Here is a 23318-nt window from a genome sequence, read left to right as displayed (position 1 = left end):
ACTTGGCACAAATTTGGTGTTTTTCTTTTTTATATAAAAAACAATTGAGGATAAGGTTAATAAATGAGTATAATACATTATCACTTGGTTTCCTATACTCAAACCAAACTTGCTCAGATATACAAGAATTAAATTTAATGTCTCCTAGAAATTAGACACTTTTTTTTTTAATTAAAAAAAATTATTTATGCATACAAGAACTGGGATACAGGCCAGAGGTGTGGGGGGTGAGAGGATACACCAGTGGCAGAGTGGGGAGCAGAACAGGCAGATTTGCTGAAATACACGCTAAGGCGGGCAAGCCAGGAGAAGTCTGCTGCACCATGTGGGCAAACTCGTGCTGCAGTGACTGTGGCCAGCCTCTTAAGTTGCGTCTCAACCCCTTGTGCCACCAGGGAGGCCCTAGACACTTATTTTATTTACATTAAATAAAAAGAAGGCAAAACCATAATCACACATCAATTTCAACTTCTATTCTTAAAATACAAATCTGTTCAACTAGTGCTATCATGTCCTTACAAGTGACTTCAACAATATTCTAACCTACTAGGTTTATTCTGGGAATTTTAAATAAGAGTATTAAATTGTATTTCATAAGTCTATTTCTTGCTTATAAATCCTTTTTCTTTTTTTATGCACAGAGCTTTGTTCTTGTAACTTTGATTGTGGGTCAACCCTACCCAATTAGAAGAGTTAGCAAAAAGCCAGTAATTCCATCCTCAACTTGGTTTTCTTTCTTTCCAGCTGGGGAAAGCATCTGCAATGGGATGAGTGTGAGGATTTAATTCTTTTCTGAAATGAATTAACTTTGAACATATCTGACTCCAAATACTGAATACTAGGTCCACTCTGGCATTGATTCAAATATCTGGGGATATTCTCTGAATTGAAAGTTTCTTAGCTTCTAATATGAAGAACATTAGGTATGAACAATGTAAATCTACTAAAGCATGGAGATGGCCACTAGCACTCTAGCTCTTCACCATCACATCTTTTTAGTCAGCCTTCTGATTCTTTCTAGACCTTGCTTTATCTACTTCAGAATCCACAAATTTCAGTATCACATTTTGTAAATTATTAACTTACGTTTCTCTGGTGACTAAACTGCGATAAAGAGGGTTAGCAGCTCTAAAAATCTAGAAACATACCTTCATAAAATATGAATAGATTTTATAATAATTCTGTAACACATTTTATTAAAATGCCTGTATCAAAATCTTTACTATATTTCTTTATCCCCATACTATTCATATTTGTATTTCATTAGGTCCTTGATGCCTCCTATAAGCGGTTTTGTGATTTTGCTTCCTTCCTTTTGCCCATTGCTTCAACAATTTTCAGACACTGAGCTACTTTCCATTAAACACTGATAACTGTCAAGTCTGTGTTATTTAATGTTTGGATTTCTGTGGTTTATACAGCTGTGGCCTACACTTTCTACTGAGCATGCAACACATACCAGTAATCCTATGTGCCCCTAACTACTGTCCTCTCCCATTCTCCAAAACTTTACAGCCTTCTCTCTAAATTACATTTCCATTCCAATATTTTCAGTAGGTAGAAAGAAAGAAAACCAACTTGAGGATGGAATTACTAGCAAGTTCTACTCCACTAAAAAAACAGTAGGGGTCGGGCCTCCCCGGTGACTTAGCAGTTGAGCACTGGCTTGCGAAACTGCCCGCAGTCTGTGCAGCGCCGGTTACATTCCCGGCTACTCCCAGGCCAAGGGAGGGGGGTCCCACATGGCGCACAGACCTCTCCTTTTGCCCGCTGCTCCCCTCAGCTGTGTACTTCGGTCCTTTTGCCCGCTCTGCTCCCCGCTCTGGCGCTGGTGAATTATCTCACCCTCCCGTGCTTCTGACTGTACCCAGTGCTTGTATAAATAAATAAATTAAAAAAAAAAAAAACACAAAACACAATAGGGGTCAATAGGTTTGTGATTCTTGAGCTTCTATGACAAAGTTACATATTTAAGAGTGTTCACATCCACCTTCCCCCCTTGCTTTTAGTGCCCTTTGTGTGTCAAATCAAGAGTCACCCTTCTGTCTGGACCCTGGATTCTACTTTTCCTATCTATTTCAGGTCCTGAAGCACTAACGTATTCCTCCAAATCTTAGCTTCACTAATTTCTCTCTACTGGTGCTTTCTGTCTAGCATTTCAATATTAAGACTCTTCCCTCTAACCAACAAAGCCTTCAATTACCTCAGACTTCTCAGAGTTAAGTGTTCTAGCTCTTTTTTCATATTATACCTTGTAGAGATATACTTCTTTTTTTTTTTTTTTTTAAAGATTTATTTATTTATTATTTATACAAGCACTGGGTACAGTGAGAAGCGCGGGAGGGTGAGAGAATTCACCAGAGCCAGAGCGGGGAGCAGAGCAGGCAGAAGGACCGAAGTACACTGCTGAGGGGAGCAGCGGGCAGCAGGAGAGGTCTGCGCGCCATGTGGGACCCTCCTCTGGTGGCCGGGGAGCAGTCGGGTACCGAACCGGGGCTGCAGAGGCTGCGGGCAGCTTCGCAACCCAGTGCTCAACCACTGCGCCACCGGGGAGGCCCCTCTTTTTTTTTTTTTTTTTTAAAGATTTATTTATTTATTTATACAAGCACTGGGTACAGTCAGAAGCGCGGGAGGGTGAAAGAATTCACCAGAGCCAGGGCGGGGAACAGAGCAGGCAGAAGGACGGAAGTACACTGCTGAGGGGAGCAGCGGGCGGCAGGAGAGGTCTGCGCGCCATGTGGGACCCTCCTCTGGTGGCCGGGGAGCAGCTGGGGATCGAACCGGCACTGCAGAGGCTGCGGGCAGCTTTGCAACCTAGAGCTCAACCGCTGCGCAACCAGGGAGGCCCACATAGAGATATACTTCTATGAAAACATTTTTTAGAATGTTCTGTAATTGTCCGGTTTTCTGACTATCTTGCTCATTATGCTGATAGCTTCTTCAAGGGACTATTCCATGGTTACATCTGTATCCCTTGCAAAATGCTTGGGATGTGGTATGTAGTCATTACATATTACTAAATTGAATTAGGAATGGAAGTATGTGTTAAATTTTATTGAAAATAATTCTGGACAAAAGAAAATGAGTAAAAATGCTACTACTTCCAAATTAACAGAGTGCTAGACTTTTGTATGCAAAAACAACACCGCACAGTTGTTCTATAGGTAGCATTAGTAGATTTGCATTACTACACAGAGACTCTTGTTTTCATCTTTATTTCAAAAGGTGAGCACCTTCAAAATGTATAGCTAGGATTAGGATTATGATGCAAAAGAATATTTCTTTTGGTGATATGAATTAAAATACATAACAATTATTTCACTTTAAGGGCCTATTAAAAACTAAATATGCATCTTTCAGTCTTTTAAAAATGCTTATATTAATTATCAACTTCAAAACCAAACAACTTGCATTTTACCTTGCAGTTGCCAAGATATATTCGTAACGTGGTGACCAAGAAACAGCCAGTATTTCTTGTCTGTGACCTATAAATAAATTGTTTAAAAAGTCTTACAAGATATTAAAAATCTAACAATACGGCTTAATTAATTTTGTCTGATTCTAACAAACATGGAGACTAAACACTGATATAATTTATATGATGCTTTTCACATTCATAATAATCTATGTTTAACTATTAACATGAAGTCTACAGGGCATTTCTCACACGTGGTATTTTATTTGAAAACATCTGGTTTTGCTTTGGAAAGGTCAGAACAAGCAAGTCTTTATTTTTCAAATATAGCCTACTAAGGCAATCCATCAATAAGTGATATAGGTCACTGACTTATCTCTACAACAAAGGCCACTGCCACTAACCATACAAAATATCCTAAAGAATAAAAATGTCTACTGAATTTTCAGAAAGTTATAAAAGAAAAAAAAATTTTAGTTCATGACTGGAAAAAGGCATTTGTATAACAACTTTTTTTCTTAGAAAGCACAGGTAATAACTTCATAGGGTAAATGATTTCAGCTTTATAGTTAACTTTAGCTAATTAAATTATTCAAATCAGATATTTTTATCTACCCCGCTTATATTAATAGAAATTCATGATAATGTAAAATAAATACTGTCCATCTCACCAAATTTTCTTGGAATATTATATTTCTTAGAGCTGAGTAAAAATGCACATTTCTGAATTAAATCCCATCTTACATTGCTTAGAATTAAGGGACGCAATACTGATTTTAAAAAAGTAGCAAAGATAATTAAATGAATATACCTATAACAAACAGTAACATTTCAATATTATTCTCAACTATCTCTATTGAGAATAAAAAGATCTAAGAATTAAGAATGCTTACTCTGACAGAACAAAATTAAACAATGCTCATGAAACAAGTACTAATGTAAATTTCATAAGTAGTTTATGTTTTAAAATGTAAAAAAAAAAAAACAGGTTTTGAGTTAGACCTTCCATATCCTTTGAGCTTCCCTTATGGCCATTGTTCATATAAATGTATCCTCAATAGTTCAGTTTTATAAGAATAATACACAGAAGGATCTTTATTTCCCTGTTGACTTTTAACAACTAGCACAAAATACATCAGTCACGTCTCTTACAAAGAATACATTGTTAGTAATGTTTCTTTTTATTGAATGGTTTACTCAAAGTACTTGTTGTTTCAAATAAAAAAATACCCTGTAGAATGTGGGAACAGGATCCAGACTTTAAGTCACAAAGTTGTACTTTGGGCTCTCTAGTACCAACTGTTAAAAATAAAACAAACAAAAAAAATGGTTTAGGATAGTTTTATTACAAATCATCATCAAAAGGAAACTAGAAATTTTCATTTTGAATTATGACATTTTCATTGTATCTAAACAGAAGCATATAAATGATAAAAATACAGCAAATTGTTTTTATTGCTTATAATTACAAAATTATCTTAGTTGTGACTACAGTATTAAGAAAAGTATTGGCTTTTCGTATTTAATTTAGAAATAATTATAGATATATAGGAAGTTGCAAAGATAGCATAGAAGGCTCTATTTCCCTTCACCCGGACTTCCCAAAGGTTATGTGTTAGTTATATAATTCAATATCAAACCCAGGAAATTTGTATTGCTACAACATGTGTACAATTCTGTTCTATTTTATCATGTCAAATCATTTTATTTTAATAGCTTACTATTTTCACGTTAATAATATACTTTCAAGTTAATAATATATTTAATAATCACTAGTTATAGATTCATAGAAACTCTGGACACAGACTGAATGGACCTTAAATCCAATTTAGTGTCCAGATTTTCTTTATAGAGGAGACAACTAAGTGATATCTGGAGGTGAAGATTCATGTAGTGCCACAGTGTCACAAATATAATGGCACCACAGAGACCTGATACCCGAAAAACATGTTTTCTCCCTCATACATGAAAACTTTTGTTGCGGGTGTTTTCATATAAATGGGTGTTTAATTTGAATCATACAATCTTAGAGAAAGGAAATATTTTCTTGTTTTATTATGTCCAATTGAAAAAGATGTGAAATTTTATTAATGTAAAATCTTTGAAACTTTGGTGGTTTCCAAGTAAGTGTTTAGGGGATAGAAATCTTTGAATTTAGCCACTAGAACAGTGCCTAATTCACACGGTACCTGTCAAACTAGATATAAACAGTAGCATATACTTATTTAAAAAAAAATTGTGATCTTCATCTGGATTAAAATGCCTATATCAAAACTAAGTAGTTGTTAAAAAGGAGAACATTTTCAAAGTTTCAAACAAAACAATACACGTACAAACCTGCTACCAAACAGTGCTTGGTGGCAACGGGAGACATATGATGACTATAAACTGTTTCTTCAAAATTAAATACATCTGCAGTCTGACAATCAAAAGATATTTTCAAAGTGTAAGTTCTAATTATAATCACAAGAGCAAAAAATTTTCTGTTTACTTATTTTCAATGGTCAGCAATTTTTAATTGATTGCTAGCAATTTGCCTGCTTAACTTAAACATAGGAATATAACATCTTCAAGAACCTGGTAAGTTTTTTATTTTTATTGATATAACATTGGTTCACTATTCTGTCTGTGTTTCAGAACAGATATAAGAAGTCACACCACTTCAAGTGTATGTTAGCACAGCACTCCTACCACCAAAGTACCAATAACCTTCCACCACAGTCCAGTGGGGACTCTATCCTGTTCTCCCAACTCTTCTCCCCCTTCTTGTGGCCTCAGCTCTTCAGTTAGACTCCATGGGTTTATTTTAGTTTGATTTCATCTGTTCCTTTGCTTTGTTCCTGTATAATCCAGATGTGAGTGCATCATCTGGTGTTTGTCTTTCCCCTCATTTATTTTACTTAGCATCAATCCCCTCCAATTCCATCCATGTTGCCACAACTGGAAAAATTTCACCTTATTTTTTTTTGGGCTGAGTAGTATACCATTGTGTGTATGCATCACTTCTTTTGTAACCATTAAAAAACTTGATAATTAAAAATCCTATTATCTATAATATTGTGGGGGAAAAATAGTCTTTCATTAATAAGTCCCAGAAACTAAGAAAAGATAAGTGCCTGATAAGTGCTTACCATTTTCCTTTCTATTCCATTCTCAAGCCTGTAGCATCTACATAGATGATTCAGCCAATATTCTGCCTCTCAGACTCCTACATCTTAGCTACCACACCCAGGACACATTTGTCATCACCAAGTTCTATGTCAAACAGCCAGTTGTGAATGCAAAGGAAAAATTATTGAAGGAAATTAAAAGGACTACTCCAGTAAACACAAATAATAAAAAAGAGAAACAGCCTTACTGTTAATATTGAGAAAGTTTTAGTGGTCTGGATAGAAAATCAAAACAGCTACAACATTCCCTTAAGCCAAAGTCTAATCTACAGCAAGATCCTAATGCTCTTCAATGCTGTGAAGACTGAGAGAAGTGAAGAAGTTGCAGAAGAAAAGTTTGAAGCTGGTATAATTTAAGGAAAGAATCTGTCTCTATGCTGTAAAAAAGTAAGACTGTCAATTTTTTAAACAAACACCCCCCAAATTTGTATGGAACCACAGTAACTGAATAGTTAAAGTAATCTGGAGAAAAAACAAGGATGGAGGTATCACACTTGAAACTTCTTTTTTAGTGATGCTACAGCAGTCAAAAGTAGCATTCTTTTGGCATAAAAACAGGCAAAGACAGGAATGAAATATAATAGAGTGCCCAGAAATAAGCCCAGTTATATATGGTTAATCGATTTATGACAACAGTCAAGAATATACAATAGGGCCTCCTTGGTGGACACAACCTATGAAGCTATGAGCAGCCATTGCAGCACAAGTTCGATACCCGGCCAGGGAGCTACCCAGATGGTGCAGACCTCTCCTGTCTCGCCCACTGCTCCCCTCAGCAATGTAATTCAGTCAGTCTGCCTGTTCTGTTTCCCACTTTTGTCTCTGGTGAATCCTCTCACCACGACCCCCTCCCACATCTCTGGCCTGTACCCCAGTTCTTGTAAGCATAAATAAATAAATCTTTTTTTTTTTTTTAAAAAAAGAATATACAATAGGGAAAGGATAATCTCTTCAAAATAAAACTGGACAGCCATAGCCAAAAAAATGACACTGGATCACTATCCTACATCATACACAAAAATAAAATGGATTAAAGTCTTAAATGCAAAACCTGAAACCATAAGACTAGAAGAAAACATATGGTATGGTAAGGTTCTTGATTTTGGTATTGGTGATGATTTGTTAGGATTTGATACCAAAAGCAAAGGTAACAAAGCAAAAACAAACAAATTGACTACATTAAACTGAAAAGCTTCTACACAGCAAAGGTAACCACCAACAAAATGAAAAGGCCGCCTATCAAATGGGAGAAAATAGCTGAAAATCAAGTATCTGATTAGAGGGTAACATCCAAAATACATAAAGAATTCATACCACTCAACAGCAAAAAAACAAATGTTTTTATAGAGGAATCTATATTAAAATCTGCATCAAAATACACAATCTTTTTTTAAAAAAATTTATTTTATTTATTTATGCATACAATAACTGGGGTCTAGGCCAGAGGTGAGGGTGGGGTAAGAGGATTCACCAGAGACAGAGTGGGAAGCCAAACAGGTGGATCTACTGAAATACACTGCTGTGGGGAGCAGCGGGTGAGACAGGAGAGGTCTGCTGTGCCATGTGGATTAACTCCTTGCCTGGGGATCGAACTCATGCCACAGTGGCTGGTGATAGCTTGATAGTGCTAAGACTTTAACGCCGGCATCACCAGGGATGGCCAAAATACACAATCTGATTTAAAAAATGGACAGAGGAACTGGTTAGACATTTCTTTTCCAAATAAGACACAGAAATGGCCGACAAATTCATGAAAAGATGCTCAACATCAGTAATCACCTGGGAAATGCAAACCCAAACCATGAGATATTACCTCACACCTGTTAAGAATGTTTATCAAAAAGATAAGAAGTATTGGTGAGGATGTGGAGAAAGGGAACCCTTGTGACTATTGTTGGGAATATAAATTAGTGCAATCACCACGGAAACAGTATGGAGGTTCTTAAAAAAACTAAACATAGAACTGCCATAGGCTCTACCATCTCCAATTCTGGGTATGTGTCTTAAGGAAATGAAATCACTGTCTCAAAGAGATAGCTATACTCTGTTCCCTGCAGCATTATTCACAATAGTCAAGTCATGGAAACAACCTAATAGTCCATAATAAATGAAGAAATAATGATATAGTAGTATCTTCAATACAATGGGATATTATTCAGCATTTAGAAAGATGGAAACCCTATCATTGTGACAACATGGATGGACCATGAAAGCTTTGTGCCAAGTGAAACAGGTTAGAGAAAGACAAATGCCCTATGATTTCACTTACAAATCACCTTAAAAAGCCAAACTTATGAAACAGAATAAAGTGGTGGTTACCAAGGGCTAGAGGGTAGGGACGGGGTGGAGGAAATGAGAAGATGTTGGTCAAAGGGTATAAATTTCCAGTTTCTAAATGCACTAGAAAAGGGATAAATTGCATTGGGAATGGATACAAGCTGGTACAAACAATACAATCAAGATGTGATCAGAAGGCAAAATATGAACTTAATGGCAGCAAATCATTTATGTTAAAAAAGGGTAGAGACTAAGGTTGAAGGGGTGAGGTTATGGAAAATTTAGAAACCCAGGCTAAATTTAGATAATGGGAGTCACTAGAGGGTTTGGCCATAGACACAATTAAACCACTTTATAATAAGATTAATTTTTGGATAAAACTCAGTGGAAAATATGGGAAGAAAAGAAAATGTAAGTAGTAGTCTAGCTGTACTATGGCGGTGAGAGAAATATAAAACAAATATGAGTATCTGAAGGAAGAATTGCTCAGCTGGAGCAATTCTCACAATGGATGTGAGGAGTGATCGTGTTCAGTCAGTTTGGAACATGTTAAGTTTGAAGAGATGACTCTACATTCAAGGAAGAGAGGTTCTGCCGACAGGTAGAGAAATATGGGACTACAGTTCAGGGAAAAGATTAGCCATAGAAGTATAAATTTAACCAAATACCTTAAAATTATTTTCTACTCTCTACCTTTAACTGTACTATAATATTAATAACCTTCTCTTCCTTTAGGTTTTTAGGTCAGTAGGCAACAGGATTTTTCAGTAGGCAAAGGAATGTATTCCTTTGACCACTAAACCACAATAGTTTTCAAATAATAAAGACAGTATGAACAGCTAATGGCTTTTAAACATTTACTATATGCTAGGCATGTTCTGAGTACTTGACACATATTGATTTGTTTAACCCTCACAACCATTCTGTAAGGTATAATCACTACCCTCATTTATGAGGAGAAAGTTGGAACACAGAGAGCTTTAGACACTTGCCCAATGTCACTAGTCTGTCAGCAGCAGAGCCAACATATGAACACATGTAGTCTCGTTCTCCTAAATCACTATATTGCTTTTATCTCTAACACACATGACATCTTAGCAGGATGGTTAAGGATTAAATTCTCCTTATCCTCCAGAATGATCTGGAAAAGTTTTTATGTACTTACTTGTAACGTATTTGTATCCCATACTTTCAGAGTTTTATCAAATGAACTTGAAATAAACATGCCAGTGTCATGAGGATACCATTGTACAGTCTCCACACTATATTTGTGAACATCAGGATGGCTCCTACAAAATAGCAATCCAAATTTAGAGATAACTGACTTAAGTGAATTTACAAACTGATACTGTATTATTAACAAGTAGCAGCCTCAGATATGGTCAAACCTTGTGGTCCTAGCTGTTCAGGGAAAGACTGAGAATGTCTAGGTGCCTCAAGTTTTAGGTTTTTATAATTGTATGTAGATTCTGGCTTCATACCAAGACTCATAAAATGTGAGACTTCCTGTTTCTGAACCACAGCCTGGAGGGTTCAGCCAGCTATCCTGGACTCCTTCATGGGAGGGGCAGGGATGTTTCCTTACTGGCGGAGATACCTCTTCTTGTTTTGGATTTGTTTTTGCCAAATGTCATGGTATCAGCACTATCCTTTTTGTAATTATTAAGTGCCTCACACACCTCCATGGTATCCTACCCAATATCGCTTCGTCAATCCTACCTATCACCAGTAGGATCATGATCTTGTTGGAGACTCAGTTATGGCATCACAATGTGAAGGGGATGCATACTCTGAACAGTAAATTAACACAGTGTATGTGTCACTTTAGTGACTCCTAATTCCAACAAACTTGCTGGTAAGAAACACTTATAAGATAATTAGGAAATGTGAATACTGACTAGATATATAATAACAGGAATTACAGTGTATGTGAGATGATGGTACTATAGTTATGCTTATAAAAAGTCTTTTTTAGAGATAAACAGGTATCTGTGAATAAAATATATTTCTGGGATTTGCTTCAAATTAAGCTTTAGAGTGGGTGGAAGTAGAGATATAAAATAAGATTGTTTATAATGAAAGTTGTTGAAGCTGGGTGATGGGTACATAGTCCATTATACTTTTATTTATGTTACAAATTTTTCATAATAAAATAAGCAAAAGTTTACAGAAGACTATTACAATGTTATACAGAAAGGACTATCATGAGTTCTGATTTCTTAAGGTAAAGGTTTGGATCATGATAGTGGGTAAAGGAGCTTGAACACTGTGGTGCTACCTGAAGGATTAAGAACATGAAGAAGGAAAGCCTTAAGTGTCAGTTCTGGCCTTGAGACAGCTGCAAAACATAAAAGAACTATAGTATCTACCCACATTTCCTTTTTTCCTGTCATGTATATATTCATTATTTTAACTAATTTCCCTTCTTTCCTCTAGAGCTTACCTCCATTATTTATAAAGGTTAACTATGAAATTATTAACCACAGATTGCATAATACTGATATAGGATCACATAAAACTAGTGTAAAAATGGACATTATCTTAAACTGCAACTAGATGTAACAAAACAAACTTATGCTCATCACCCAAAAGGAAGGGAATGATGATTACATTTTTGGTTGTATTGTGGTATCTGCATTAGGTTAGGCCAGAACTAATTTTTATCAAAAAAGGGTAAGTGTGGGAAGAAAGTTATATATGGATGTTGGACAGCCAAGTGAGTGGACTGCAGTGTCCACTGTGCTCAACTGCTTTTTGAGGCAAATCCTCTTTGTTTTACTAAAAGGCAGGGTCGTGCCCTATGTTACATAAAACAAAGGACTCCACACATCTCTTTCCCTTCCCCTTGGCATCAAGGGCATGGAAATACATCCTGGGATTCATCAATCTTGCCTGGGACTCTAAAACTCAAGCTAGTGATGTAAACCCCTGGGACAGTTAGCAATTATTTATAGCTGTGAAGTTGAGTCTGTGTAGGTGACATGTAGCAGATTCAGTCTAAATTGCTTCTGCGATGTGACCTTGACTGTATTTTATTGGCTTTCAGCTCATTTTTTTTTTACATTTGATTTTCCCACCTTCCTATTAGTTACGTGATACTAAATATCCTTCCAATAAATTTCTGTTAAGGTAAGCAGAAGTTTCTATTTGTACCTACGAATCTGGACTTATATAGAGATTTTACAGCCTGAATAAAATATATCTTTAATACAGGAATCACAAATAAAAAGGTCATTTATATTTTAAATTTAAAAACATAGGACAAAATATCACATTATTCTCTTACTATATATATTCTATTATTCTTATTACATTAGTAAGAATTTTTGGTAGAGGAGTAGAATCTCTTTGGTGATCAAGAACATTTCATGTAAAGCCAAAAAAACCCAAAACTGGATAGTCAAGTCACATTAATTTGATGCCAATTTTAAAACTAGATTATAAAGTGTTTGAATGTAAAAATGTTACTTTATTTATAAAAATGCTTATATATGTATATGTGCATTTATAATTTCAAGATTTATAAGTTCAAGATTTTAAAGACAGATTTTGAATCCAAGAAGAAAGTCACAGTAAATCAAAAGATTGACACACAATAAGCATTTATTTGACTTTATATAGCAAAGCAGATCATAGCCCTTCATGGAATAAAGTCACAGAGCTCATGGTAAATATGAAAATAGGAATTTGCCATATAGCAAATTAAACTTAATGATAAAATGTCAGCCAAGATAAAATAAAAGTGAATTAAATTAGCTAATATAACTATCTTCCACTTTAGAAATTAGATTTTTGTTTTTGTTTTTTTGGTAATGGTGAAGAGTATATAAACCCACTTCCAGAGTATTTGAGGTGTTATTTTATTTGGATCAAGTTTCCTTAAAATTACACTTTTTTTCATTTACATGGTAATTTTACACTTTTCAATGTGCTTTTTAAAAGATATCTCATTTAATTCTCACAGAAAGCTGCTAAGAATGGCAGGGTGAATGTAATTATCTCTGAGACAAATAATCTGAAGCTCAGAGAATTAGTTTCTGAAATCTGTATTTCCAAAGTGAAGTGTTAGAGCCAAGAAACAATCATAAATCTCCTCACAAGTATTTCATGGGCTTATACACCTATTTTGTGCTTTGAGAACAGCCTGACACAGAGTGGTTGCTGGTGTTACTACTGTTCGACATTTTTTCTCTTGAAAGAATTTCCTCAACACCCATTCTGTCTGTTAATTCAAAGTTCTGCTCAATATCTGATCAAATATAGGTGATGAGAAAGAATTAAATGACCATTATGAATAAGTTATAACAAAGTCACAAAGATATTTCATTAGAGAGTTAAAAGAAATTCTCATAAGGCTGGAAGCTAATAAAGAACAGTCAGAAAACTTAGGACAAATAAAAATGTTTTTTTTTTAATAGAGGCATGTTTTATTTATTTGTTTGTTTGTTTGTTTTGTTTATACATGCACTGGGTACAGTCAGAAGCGCGGGAGGGTGAGAGAATTCACCAGAGCCAGAGCGGGGAACAGAGCAGGCAGAAGGACCGAAGCACACTGCTGAGGGGAGCAGCGGGCGGCAGGAGAGGTCTGCGCGCCATGTGGGACCCTCCTCCGGTGGCCGGGGAGCAGCCGGGGATCGAACCGGCGCTGCAGAGGTCGCCGGCAGCCTCGCAATCCAGCGCTCAACCGCTGCACCACCAGGGAGGCCCTAAAAATATGTTTTTAAGTTTGGCAACTTTAAGAAGAGAAGTAAAAAGGGGATTTGTGCGCACACAGTGTCTGTTTGGTGAGGGTCTGCCAGCACATTTACTGTTTCTAGTCATTAATGTTTTTGTTCTGTTAATATCAGTTGAAAAATATAACTCGTGTTTATAATTACTAAAAGAGTCATAGCAAAGCCGATAAGTGGTATTAAAAACCACAGTTACGTGGTGTACCAAGCAGGTGTAGAATAAAATTAAACATTTAAAAATAAAATCCTTTTGAAAAGCAATACCAAAGTTGTTTTGGGAAAATCACAAGTTAAAAGCAGCTATACCTGAATTTCACTTATTTTCAAAAGAATTTCAAGGAATATAAAAACATATAAATAAAACATATCATTTGAACAGTTTGCTTCACATATTCACATGACTGCAATTCTCATGTTTTGCACTGAATGCAAAACTTACTTAACTGTTTATAAATTCATGAATTAGATTCTTAATACACACCTGCCAACGGAACACACTGCTTTACATGTGTAATAAGGTTGTCTGCTGGAGTTCTCAAGATCATAAAGTACAATCACACCATCTGAACCACCTGACAACATACTGATAAAAAAGTTCACATTAATTTATCATTTTATGTAATCCATTTATTGGTAATTACATATTTCTGAAAATTAATGATCTGCAAACACCCAATTAATATGCCCACAAACACAAAGTCATTCTTCATTTATAGACTTCTAACAACTAAAATTTCTTAATCTGACAGATATATAAGAATGAATACATTCAATCTGTGATAATATAAAATTTATTTTCATGACCCCCAAAAAGAAAGTACAGTAGAAACAAGGTAGCAAAAGACATTTCTTAATAAAGTAAAATACTACAAAGTTATTTTAAATGTACTAATTTTAACCATGCTAAATGAAAATGGAATTGGACAGACCAGCTATTACTGACACTCACGCTCTGACCCCTGGGCAGGTTTTTTTACCTCTCCAAACTTTCCAACAGTTGTGAAATGGGGAACATTATCACCTAAATCATAAAATTCATATAAAGATAAAAGTTAAATGCAAAGTGTCCTTGTCTTTCATACTATCCTGGCAAAAAGGTTACTATCTATTATGTATATACTTATTTAAAAATGGAGCACCTACAACATACTAGGCACTCTGCTAATACAGCTATGAATAATAATGGCATGGTTCCTGTCTTCCTAGAGCATACAATACAGTAGGAAAGACAGACCTTCAAACTTATACATCCATATAAGGTATTGCTATTTGCTAATATTATTGTTCACCATCAATCTTCATGTTAACCCTCTTGTTCATTTTGGTTCTTTGATTTTATTTTCTGGTAGATTCCTAAGGGTTATTGAGAACAATATCCCCTGAATTCTTGTATGTTATTGGCAATTTGTCTGATCTTTGCTATTTGAAGTCATTGTAGCTGGATGTAAAATCCTTAAGTTACATTTTATTTCCTTGAACAACTTAGACAAAAACTCACATTTCTTTGGGCATAAAGTCCCAACATGGTTTTCTTTATATACATATGTTTCAGAGCTTATTTACTCTAGGGAAGTTTTCTTGGATTATAGTTTTAATATTTATCAGTTTTCTTCCTTTTGGTTTCTTCTCTGGGAGCACCTATTATATTTGCTAGATCTTTTTTGCATACATATATACCATTTCTTGATCCTTTTCTTTTGTTTCTCTTTGATTTTCACATTTATCTCCTTTCCATTTTCTATTTTTAAGGCATTAACCTCTTATATTATTTGCTTGTGTTCCTTATGCTTTGGTCTTCACTTTTGACATATTTTCTTATTTCTAATTCTTCAGTACGATCTTTTCATTTCTGAGGTTTTCTAATTCCAATTGATGTTATTCTTTCATATATTTTTTTCATTGTATCTTCTTATCAGTTAATATGGAATTTTACTATAATTTTACTCTTATCCATTTTTCTGTGAAATTAATTTTCTATAAGTTTTAGGAGAGAAGCTTGGTTTGGGATATTTAAAATTTTACAACTTTAGAACATCCTTTTTTTTGGTAATATGTTCAAAATGTGGTGACTTTCAGAAATTTCTTTGTTTTGCACAACTTTCACGTTTACCTGGGCTATCTTTTCCCTTTGTTCCTATTGTCCCTATACTGTTCAGTTTGGATTATATTTCAAGTTTTCTTCAGTGTAAAATTCTATCCTGTAGGGGATTTTAGCTCAGCTGGAGAGAATACAGGACGCAGACTACTTCAGTCCTTTCATGTTTTGCTGTAGACTCCTCAAATAACTGGAATATGCTATGCTCTCCCAATTTCAGATTCTGTATACAAACTGGCTTGCTGATCTTTCAACTAACTGTCAGTTACTTTAGATTTTTAGGTCAATCAGATGCCCCATTGCTTTGACTGCTTCTGGTAAAGATGCTGATACCACACAGATCATATAGTTTTTAATGGTTTTTTTCCACTGACTAAATTTTCTGGCTGGTGGGGAAACTTCATGACCTATACTTATTAAGTGTTATACACTGATTTTTTAAATTTTGCCATCTTTAGCCTCTTTGCTATTTAAAGTACCTTGTACTTTAAAGGAGCTTGTATCAGAAATGAACATACTTTTCTTCATTGAGAAAGTCTTGCTACAAAAGTATATCAACTCATCTAAACTCTGTGGGATAGTAGATTTTCATTCTACTACAACTCCTTATCTTGTAAGCCAGCTACAAAGGGTTCCTGAACTAAAAAGCATGTCCAAGTAGCTGTGATTCATAGACTTGTTTTAAGAAGAATTCAATACCAATTTGTAAATCAATTAGGTTAATTTAAAAGCAGTTGTTCAAAGTTGTTTACGCAAACAGTTCTAAAATCCAACTGATGATGGGCAATAAAGAAAGACAGCAATATCATGCTGAAGTTTTTTTAATATTTAATGTTAGCATCATTACAAAAATTTTGTAGTTACTCTAATTGTGTATCTACAGATATATTTGTAAATTTTAATAACTACAACTTTTACTTTGGTTGATAAAATGCTGCAGCTTGTTTGGATATAGCTGAGTTACATGAACAAAACAACCAAATCCAAATACAATTTTGCTTCATATTTCACTTTTGTGAAATATGTTTTTTCCCCTTAATCATGGTACTACATATATTATTAATGCAAAAAACAATAATTTTCAAAGTTAAATTTTTTAACAAAATATAAATGGTATTTATAAGAATGTCAGATGTTTCATCTTTTTTTAAAAGAATGACTTTCACTTTTCTTTGATCCACTAACTGGGTGAAAAAATTGAGACTTTATGGAAATTAGTTGATTTTGTACTTAAAAGTATCTGATGGCACTGGCATTATTTCACTATGACATTATTATTCTGCTAATAAAGCAAACAGATAAGAGATAAAGCTTCATGTTTTTATATGGACAAGAAAATCTGGTATTAAAGATGAATGAATATAAATTGGGAGAGTTTAGAATATATATAAAGAAAATTCAAATTTCATAGTGATATGCAAATGTACTTTATGCAGTTATACCTGTTAAAATGTTATTTTCAGAAAGAATTCTTCAAATAACTCCTAACTTTGGGAATAAATGTTTATCAGATTTGTGTATTCTGGCTTTCAGTGATAATACTACAAATCCCATGGTGACTGGTAAAAACTAAGAAGTATTTTGCACAAGTTATACGTGAATTGATTTTCCATTAAACATACATTTTACTCTTTATTTCTCTCTTTGCTGCAGTTAGTGCAAAATAAAAGTCTTAGCTGAAAATGAATAAATAGTTGTAAATTTTACCATGCAATAAAGGGGGAAACCACTACAGTGAGAATCCTCAGCCTGAATTTCCCACACGTCAGCCACATATAACTTCCAATTTCCCACAGTTCTCAGTGACTCTGCTAATTGGTAGCCTACTGGATTCAGGTACTTCACAGGTCAAACAACTGATCACTATCTCAAATGGCTGACTGGAGCACTGAATATTTTTTCTATCAGCAACCAAGAACAAAAGAAATCAGCTATCCCTTGCTGATCATGCCTGTATTATTTTATAAGCAAATGCCCATGGCTGTCTTTCATTGGAAAGTGTTATGTAAAAGGTCAGGAAAAAGAAAAGAATTTTCACTGGTCATCTTCTAAATTTATCCATGTGTTAAAAAGATAATTTGTTTATTGTACATGTTTCTCATATACTACCAAGTCAGAACACAACAGAAGCTGGAAATAAAAGAATTCTATTAAACCTATCCTGGTTTATTTTAATGCCAATTAATAATAATATCTCATTATAATATAAAATATTAGAGCAAATGCTAAAATAGACATGGCAATCTTTTTTTAGTTACTTTAAACTTGTTCAATTATAGACTGAAAGGGGTAAAAGTATAGGTGATAATGCTTTTGATAAACAGTGGTGGTGGCTACCATTTATGACATGCCAGGTTTTAAGCTACTCATGTTATACACATTATCTTGAGCTTCACAGCAAACATGTTAGGTAGGTACTATTGTACAGCTAAGACAACTGAGAATTAAAAAACTGCTCAAGATCAAATAATTGATAAACAGTAATATAAAGTCAGGAGGAACACAAATAAGTCTGGTTTGTTTCAAATGAATTCTCCAAAAGGTATTTTTGCTTTTTATATCTGTTTTCCTATTGGACTTTTTGTGATTAGCACTGTTTCTAAAATAGCATCCCAGCACTTAAATGCCCTCTGCTTGTAAAAGAATTTCAGTGTTTATTGACTTAACAATGAATCTATTTATATTAAAGTAGTTTGGAAATATATTTGGTAACATTTTGTAGGTCTGATGTTCTGGATTTATTTGAATTCAATAATACCAGATTTAAAATGCCGTAAGTTACAATTTTTACAAAACTTTACATAATTTGATAGCAAAATTTTAAATGGTTGTATAAATATAATAAACTTACTATCTCCCTTCAACAGGTTCGATGTCAAGGGTGTTAACGCCACTGCTATGGATCCTTTCAATATCTCTGTCTTTGTTTAACTCCAGTCCCAAAACCCTTTAAGAAAATACAAAAATTGAAAGGGAGTGAAAAAAGAAAACTAAAAAGGAAAGAAATTTTACATAAAAACATTCCTATTTCATCAAGATTTTATATATAGTACAAGACTTGCAAGTAATATTTAAATTTCCTATACTACATATGTATAGATTTTTAAAGAACTTATATAAATATATAAAATATCAACTGTACTAACAATTACATTTAAAGATGTTCTTCTGAAGCATTATCTTACACTTTATTTAAAGAGTATATTTTATTAAACTTTTTAAAAAGGTTTATTTATTTATGCATACAAGAACTGGAGTATAGGCCACAGGTGTGGGGAGGTGAGAGGATTCACCAGAGACAGATTGGGGAGCAGAATAGGGGAATCTGCTGAAATACACTGCTGAAGGGAGCAGCGGGTAAGACCAAGAAGTCAGCTGCACCAATATGTGGGTTAGCTCCCTGGCCAGGGATCGAACTCACGTTGCAGTGGTTGGCAACTGCTTGATAATGCTGTGTCTTTAACACTTGCGCCACCAGGGTGGCCCTTATTAAACTTTTATTAAGATATCTATTTAGGGACTAAAACAAATTTTCATGAGTAAATTAAATTCTGTTAACTTAAACTTAACTGAGGACACCTAGTGGATAAAAGCTTAAATTACAGTATTCAAAAAAAAAAAAAAATCCCTGACATATTTCTTATGAATTAGGTGGACGTATAGAATGACTATGTTCAATTCAACCATTAAGCACATTTAAATACATTCAATTAAGTATTTATAAATGAAACTGATTAATAAATATTCCCACAAGACAGACAAAATTTCTTATATTCCATAACTGTGTCCTTTGTCTTTTGGAAGACAGTTTAGCCTTAGATTCAACTCACCGGTGTAACACCTAACTATGTGTCTGACTTTGATCAATAACATTAACAGATAATAATAATTAAGATGCTACTATTTGTTGACACTGTAATCAATGGTAATAAGTAATAATCTTTTGTGGTAGATTTTCAATATTATTAACCCTATATAATACATTATATTCTTAGATATATATGATATATATTTTCTGGTTATAAAGTTAAGATACAAGTAATTGGCCCAAAAGCACACAGCTAATTGCTGAATGGCATCTGAACTTTGTAACAGCAATGTGCTTCTTGCAACAAAACACCATCAAACATGTGCCAATGTAATCATCCCTTCCTTGAGTTTCCTTTCCTAATAGTGAGAAATGTGGGTCCCAATTATTATTAAAATATGTATGTATGTAACCCGTGTATGTAACCAATTTCCCATCTCCACTACCATCCCCTCCCTCAATGAGGATACTCTGCAGCAGGCTTGGGCTTTTATTTTTTCCTCCCCCAACATAATTATTACCTAAATTTATCTGTTTCTACAATTGAACTACTTCCTCAATCTGCTCAGGCTCTGAAATACCACTCTAGGCCAACCTAATCCCCACCTGTGCTAAGAGGCCTACCTTTGCCCAAACCAAAGACTTTAGGACTGAATTGTTCAGGAACTAGAAAGGGTTGATGAAGAAGGAGAAGGGGAAGGTGATAAAATAGGGAAATGGGGGTGAAGTATGGGAGATGTGTGGAAGGAGACAGGTGTGCAAAAATGAGTTAACATATCAGGCCTAATACTAATAGCTTTAGAAAGGCCTGTTCACAAGACTGTCCCTTGCTTGGCTTCTGAGATTTCAGAATTCCCATCACTTCTGAATAAGAATGGCTCCATGTGCCTAAACTATTATGGAACAATGTGCTTTCTGATGATACCTGCTTTCCTTCTAGAGTATGGATTTTGGGCTCATGCTAGGCTCATGCTAGGCAGGATTGTGGTCAATCCCCAAAACATAACCCTAAGTCTTGAGCTTCTAATGAACTTCTCATAGACATTTCAGCTATGTAGTCATACTTAGTTACTGAAGACATGAAGTGCAAACAATGTGACTTCCTGGCAGAGGACAACTGGAAGCTTGTGCCTGCTTTCCTCCACATTTCATTCATGTGCCTTTCCTTTTCATTGATTTTTATTTTGTATACTATTGTTATAACAAATCATAGTTGTGAGTAACTGAGTACAAGTATATGTTGTTTCCCAAGTCCTCCTAGAGAATCATTAAACCTGGGGGTGGTCTTGGGCACAGAGGTAGAGGGCAAGGGGAAGGGACAATAAGGCACAGAGCAGGAAGTGAATAGGTACAGCAGAGAGGGTTAAGGGGAAAGGAATGAAAGAGGAGGAGAAGCAATATGAGGGAAGGTAAAGGAAACTGGGAGGAAAAGGATAAGGAAAAGAGCAAGACCTGGTGTCTTTTAAAATCACTTTTCCAATCTCTTTTTCTACACAACATCACAGACTGGTTATTAATGGCCTATATCCATTTTGACTGATGGATGTCCATGCTGCAACGATTGTTAAATATTTACTTATTCTCGATCTTTTATATGGCAAATGGTTGCTAAAATTTTGTGTTTATTTAATTTTAGCTTTACCTTTAAAAATTTATCTACTGTTTTCATCTTAAGATGTAAGTAATTTCTATTACATCCATGCATGTTCTTCAGTGATGAAATACTTTTATTTTTATTATTTTATGCTAGGACATTTCTTTAAATACAAGTTTCTGAGTCTTTTAAGTTGTAGAAATACTTATTCTTTTTCTCTTTGCTCCTTAGTTAGCTAATAATTTCGATTTTCATCTTTGATTCAAGAGTTATTTGGAATGTTATTTCTAATTTCCAAAACTTATCTTAGAGGTGGTAGTGATGTCCTCATTAATTAATTTGTCTAGCTTGTGATCAAAGGCTGCGACCTGAGATAACTACCTTTCTGACTTTGTTGAAGTTTCTTTTGTGGCCATACACAATGATTTTGGTAAATGTGTCATTAACATATGAAAAAACATGTACATTCTTCATTTGAAACATGTTTAATGTTATATATGTCAATTAAATATAGTTTGTTGTTTATCCATTCCTCTTATATATGTTTGTATTTTCTAGCTATTGTACTAGCATACTAGCACTATTCTGGAAAGGAAATGTCAAATTTTTCATACATTTGCTTTATATATTTAACTACTGTCTTTGAACACAGCAGCAATTTGGAAAAAACTCACAGGCAAACCATGTAGCCTAGAAATATGGAAAACATTTTAAAAAGTTAGATTATGTCATGAATGCATACAATATATGTCCATTTTATCATTTACTACCATAAAATATACACAAATGTATTATTATAAAGTTAAAATCTATCAAAACGTATACAAACACAGACTGTATATGGTACCATTTCCAGTTGAGAGAAATGTAAACGTAAAGATGCAATATTACATCATAACTACATAAGATTAAGTGTTATGCACACTACACTACTGTAGTAATTTCATAGCTACCTCAAATTGCTATGGCAGTGAGCTCAAGTGTTCCAAGTGTCAGCTTAAAAGGCTCTGTGATTCTAATTATTGCCATGGGAGTAGCTGTAGATACGGTACAAAAAAAAAGTTATAAGCAAATTTCTGACAGCAAAGGACATTAGCCCTTTTACCCTCTGAATTGTTTAAGGGTCAACTGTATTGAGATTTAACCATACACAAAATGCAAGGCCCACTGCTCTCCTCTGCTTCTTCTCTTCATCTTTCATGTACCTTGGAGTATTGTTTAAATACATTAATTCTTTGATTAATGTTCCTTGGGTAACTTTTCCCTAAGGGAGACAAGGTAAAATATTTCTAGGAATCTTAGCAAATGCACAAAGATCTTTGTTTCATCAGATAGACTGGCTAAGTTTGGTTCCTGAGTTGCAGTCCCTTTATATTGTTAGTAGGTAATATTTCCGTGTTTTCTAGTTTCTAGAACTTCCCAGATAGCTAATGTAAATATTTTCTTTTATGAATAAATTCTTTACCATTGGAAGCTTTTAATAATTTTCTTTCCACACTAGACAAACTTCCAGACTTTCAAGAATATATGCATATATACATAATTGTATCATAATCAGAATAAGTAAAACTAGCAATAACAGGTTTAGGGATTAATAATGACATCTGATAAGCAACAAAAGCAATTAATGGGAAACGTGCATGGGATTACTAGAATAACATAGATTTCTAGCCAGAAGTGTTAAAAGTATGCTCAGTAAATTAGAATATTTTACAGAAGCAATAAAACCTAGTTACAGATGAATTAATCTGGCAATCTGGTTAGGAAAATTTCACTATTTTGAATTTTTATTTCTCCAATGAAGAGATTTAGGTCCCAGAATTTTGACAAAGGGCTCTAATTAGTTGCTTGCTCAGAACAAGAACTTTTTATAATTAAAAGACTCCAAGAAACCCAATTTTCAGACACTCGGTAACTGACATGATTTAAATTCCTGATATGATATGATTTCTAAACATTTTAAGGAAAAAATAAAGTGTTTCTTTTCAAAAAAGTACAATCATTTCACCGAAATTAAAGATAAGACAATAAACAAGCTCACTTATTTTCCATTATTTACTTTGCTAATCATAATGGAAGAACTGCAGAACCACTTGTGGAAACAAGCCTTATCAAAGCAGACTGACAAATTTCAATACATAAAAATTTCCTAGAATTTTGCAGTCACTGCAAGCTATGAATGCTCATATGAGAGTGGATGACTGAGCTAAAAAGGAATTGCTATCAGCT

At 34.4% G+C, this 23318-nt stretch overlaps 1 protein-coding gene across 2 annotated transcripts in view; it reads right to left on the bottom strand.

Annotated features, from left to right (window-relative positions):
* Nucleotides 1-23318, bottom strand: part of ERCC8 (ERCC excision repair 8, CSA ubiquitin ligase complex subunit) — a gene marked incomplete at its 3' end in the record, with an annotated part of 37055 nt that overhangs the window by 10954 nt on the left and 2783 nt on the right. The window contains exons 2-7 of one of the 2 annotated variants that reach the window (XM_084233223.1): nucleotides 18539-18634; nucleotides 14074-14175; nucleotides 10028-10151; nucleotides 5753-5834; nucleotides 4646-4714; nucleotides 3419-3485 (exon numbers count right to left, since the gene is read on the bottom strand). In XM_084233223.1, the coding sequence (XP_084089349.1) occupies nucleotides 3419-3485; nucleotides 4646-4714; nucleotides 5753-5834; nucleotides 10028-10151; nucleotides 14074-14174 (443 nt within the window). In that variant the 5' untranslated portion in view covers nucleotide 14175; nucleotides 18539-18634. Of the gene's footprint in view, nucleotides 1-3418; nucleotides 3486-4645; nucleotides 4715-5744; nucleotides 5835-10027; nucleotides 10152-14073; nucleotides 14176-18538; nucleotides 18635-23318 lie in introns of both variants that reach the window. The other variant, XM_084233224.1, reaches the window with a different exon arrangement.

The sequence above is a fragment of the Talpa europaea genome (assembly GCF_964194135.1).
Source record: "Talpa europaea genome assembly, chromosome: 5".
Taxonomy (NCBI): Eukaryota; Metazoa; Chordata; class Mammalia; order Eulipotyphla; family Talpidae; genus Talpa; species Talpa europaea.
The sequence above is the reverse complement of the archived record's forward strand: the minus strand, read 5'-3'. Positions and strand labels throughout refer to the sequence as shown.